The sequence below is a fragment of the Phaeoacremonium minimum genome (genome assembly GCF_000392275.1).
Source record: "Phaeoacremonium minimum UCRPA7 unplaced genomic scaffold PA7_03_scaffold_583, whole genome shotgun sequence".
NCBI lineage: Eukaryota > Fungi > Ascomycota > Sordariomycetes > Togniniales > Togniniaceae > Phaeoacremonium > Phaeoacremonium minimum.
Genome location: NW_006921485.1, coordinates 184,385 through 187,255, shown reverse-complemented (window position 1 = coordinate 187,255; position 2,871 = coordinate 184,385). Strand labels below are relative to the sequence as shown.

General features: G+C 46.4%; 1 protein-coding gene across 1 annotated transcript; it reads left to right on the top strand.

The window, feature by feature from the left end:
* Window positions 1-571: 571 nt before the first annotated feature.
* Window positions 572-1,212, top strand: UCRPA7_8305 (hypothetical protein; the record flags this gene model as incomplete). Its single annotated transcript, XM_007920822.1, has 3 exons — window positions 572-893; window positions 948-983; window positions 1,076-1,212. The coding sequence occupies 3 exons, from the start codon at window positions 572-574 to the stop codon at window positions 1,210-1,212; spliced, it is 495 nt and encodes a 164-aa protein (XP_007919013.1).
* Between the last annotated feature and the right edge of the window lie 1,659 nt (window positions 1,213-2,871).

Below are 2,871 nucleotides of genomic sequence, written 5' to 3'. Positions count from 1 at the left end.
CTTAGGTCTGATTGGATGGGAATCTTCTTGTCCGGTAAGAATCTGAGATCAGATCCAGAAAGGATTGATGCTTTGGAAAGAAAGAGAGAATGCCTCGGCCGTGGCAAAAAAGGATTGCGTTGTGTAACCTCTTGATTGAAAGGGTTGTCCTGACTCCTTCCATATTCTAGGCATCACTTTGGAGATCGCGATCAGCAATTTCGATCACTTGATTACTTGCAGAGGCATATTCAGCAACACCAAAATGCCCCACAGTCCATAGTTACGAGGTTTGATGCAGGTTATCAGCCGACTTTGAGGTAAGGCGTCGGAACCAGCTGGAAGATGTGACCCAGTCCGAAAGCACCAATCATCATTAGCGCCGGTTCTAAATGCGGATGAGTTGCTCTTCCATCAATACAACGTATCGCATTTAGCATCGGCTTGCTTTTTATCGGTAGTCCGAATGATTCATGATATTTGTAGTAGGAACAAAAGTATAAATCTTTCTATCAAAAGAGCTGATATTTCGTTTCTCTCTTCGGTCTTTCGGTATGAGTGTCTAAGTCTATGTTACATACAAGCCACTATCATGAAGCTTTCTCTACTTCGCATCAGCCTATGGCTGGCTGCTTTCTCTTGTGTTACTGCCAATTTCGATGTTTATATGGTGGAGCGAACCATTGTCACCGATGTCGGAGTTTCGATCAATAAAGTCTGGCAGGTTTTCGAGGCCGAGCCAAAGAACTGCGACGAAGTTTTCGCCGCCAAAACGTTTGTTAATAGCGGCGATGTCAGTGGGACAAAGACCGGTGTCCGCTGTGCAGGAAGTGGTTGTGATTACAAGCCTCCACCAGGAAACATCGATGTCTTAGAGATGAACTTCCATGGAACCGACCCGGTTTACCACTGGAGTAAGTCTAGAATTTCAAACACGAGTATTTTGATAGATCTGACACAGTTCTCAGCCCTATATAAGGATCGAGGCTGGACGATGGTGGGATGTAAGTCTTTTAATGATCTGACCTCTGATCATGCACTTTTAGATTCCTCCTTCGTGCCTGTCATGTTAAACATGCTAATTTTGCTCACATAGTGGATGGCAACACCTACGGAGACTGCATTGTGTTTCCTAATGGTGATTACAACTGCCATGACAGCATATATTACTTCCTCGAAGGGTATAGGAAGTTTCGGTGCCTGACGAAGTTCACGGCGGGCGACCTTAACTGAGGGACTAGAAGACTTTGATAACAATGAAGGATCAAGGATAAGTGAATAGCAGTACGTAGCGAGATTTTCAATAGTGAAATACACTTTGTTGCATCTGAGTTGTACTACGATCTATAGTTAGGTGAGATTATATTTATTGCGAACTACGATATACATGCGAGCTTGCTAAGACTCGAGGTTATGAGAACGGATGTCTCCGCGTAATCTCAAGTGAACTGTGTATGCACAGAACGAATGTTCATCGTGTGGCTCGAACTATCTAAAGAGATGCTGTATAATTTCTGGTCTCTATTACAGAACGCTATTTTAGTTCACATTGTTATGCTATTCATGTTCAAACTTCCATGACGACTTTAGTGCCCTTATTATCAATGATGATACTATGCTGTGATGCCTGCTCACTATCCCCCACGCCTTGGATTATCCCCGTTCCGTTGATCGTGGCCAAGTTTTCTCCTTCTAGGAAGCCTTGCGTCTTGGCCAACTCTTCGAACTTGAGTTTCTGAGTCATGTTAACCTCTTGCGGCAGAATTTGCGGGCGCCAAATCAGACAGGTGACTGTGTAAGCAAAAGCGCCAACAAACCCAGACACAAGGAAGCTTATTTTATACAGATTTCTACTGCCCTCGCTGATGAAGGTCTTGTCAAATGCGCCAACTAGACCGTGAATCGATGATGCGACGCCGCATATCCAGGCGGCCAGCATGCGTAAGTTCCAGCCTCTGTAATAGGTGTAAGGCGCTCCTTTGTATGTAACATACAAGGAAGGGACATGAAGGTTGCCTCGGCGAATGAACCAGTAGTCGACGATCATACAAGCAACCGCAGGCATTAGAAAAATGGGATAGGAGCCGAGGAAGGTGAGGAAAGCCTGCGCGCTAGATATCATCTTCCATGGTACAAGCAGTGGTGCTAACGTCGCGCAGAGAATCTGGCCACGAACGATAGTCAGCCACTTGGGCCACATTCCCGTTAGATCTGCGCCCACAGGAAGCGAGTTTGCTCCGGCATTAGTAACCAGTATAGCTAACATGACGCCTAAAGAGGCGAATGCAATGCCAGCACGAGCAGGCGAGTTCCAGTGTTGATCAAGGATTGCGGTATATAGATCCCAGATGTTCCAATAAGCTTTGCCGAGGATTTGCTTAGAAGCCGACGTTGTGCAAGCACCGATGAATATCACGATGACCTTGCTAGTCATGATACCAGCGGCTTGAGACCAGGTCACATCTTTGTAGCTATTCGCGTATCGAGCAACATCCGGTTGGTTCATTAGGATAGCGCACAAAGCTCCCATCACCGAATTGATTGCACTCAGCATAGGCCACGCCAACGCAGCACCGGAGAGACTATCCTGGTCGGCTGAATATTTGAAATCACCAAGAGAATCTCCGTTGGCGTGAACCGCCCATCCCAGGACACCGAACAGAGCGGCGGATGAGAACACAGCCTTCGCGACGAAGAAGTGGCGCAAAACTCTAGGGTGTGTGAACATTAGAGGATATTGAGCCTGTTCCGACTTAGCGCTCTACCCAAAGGCTTGCCTTCCTATGAGGTAATAACCTACCAGCCAGAATACAAAAAAACTGATCAAGTCTCGCGAGGTGATGCCAGCAGAAGCCGGAAGATGGTTTGGAATGTTATGAAACCCATTTCCGA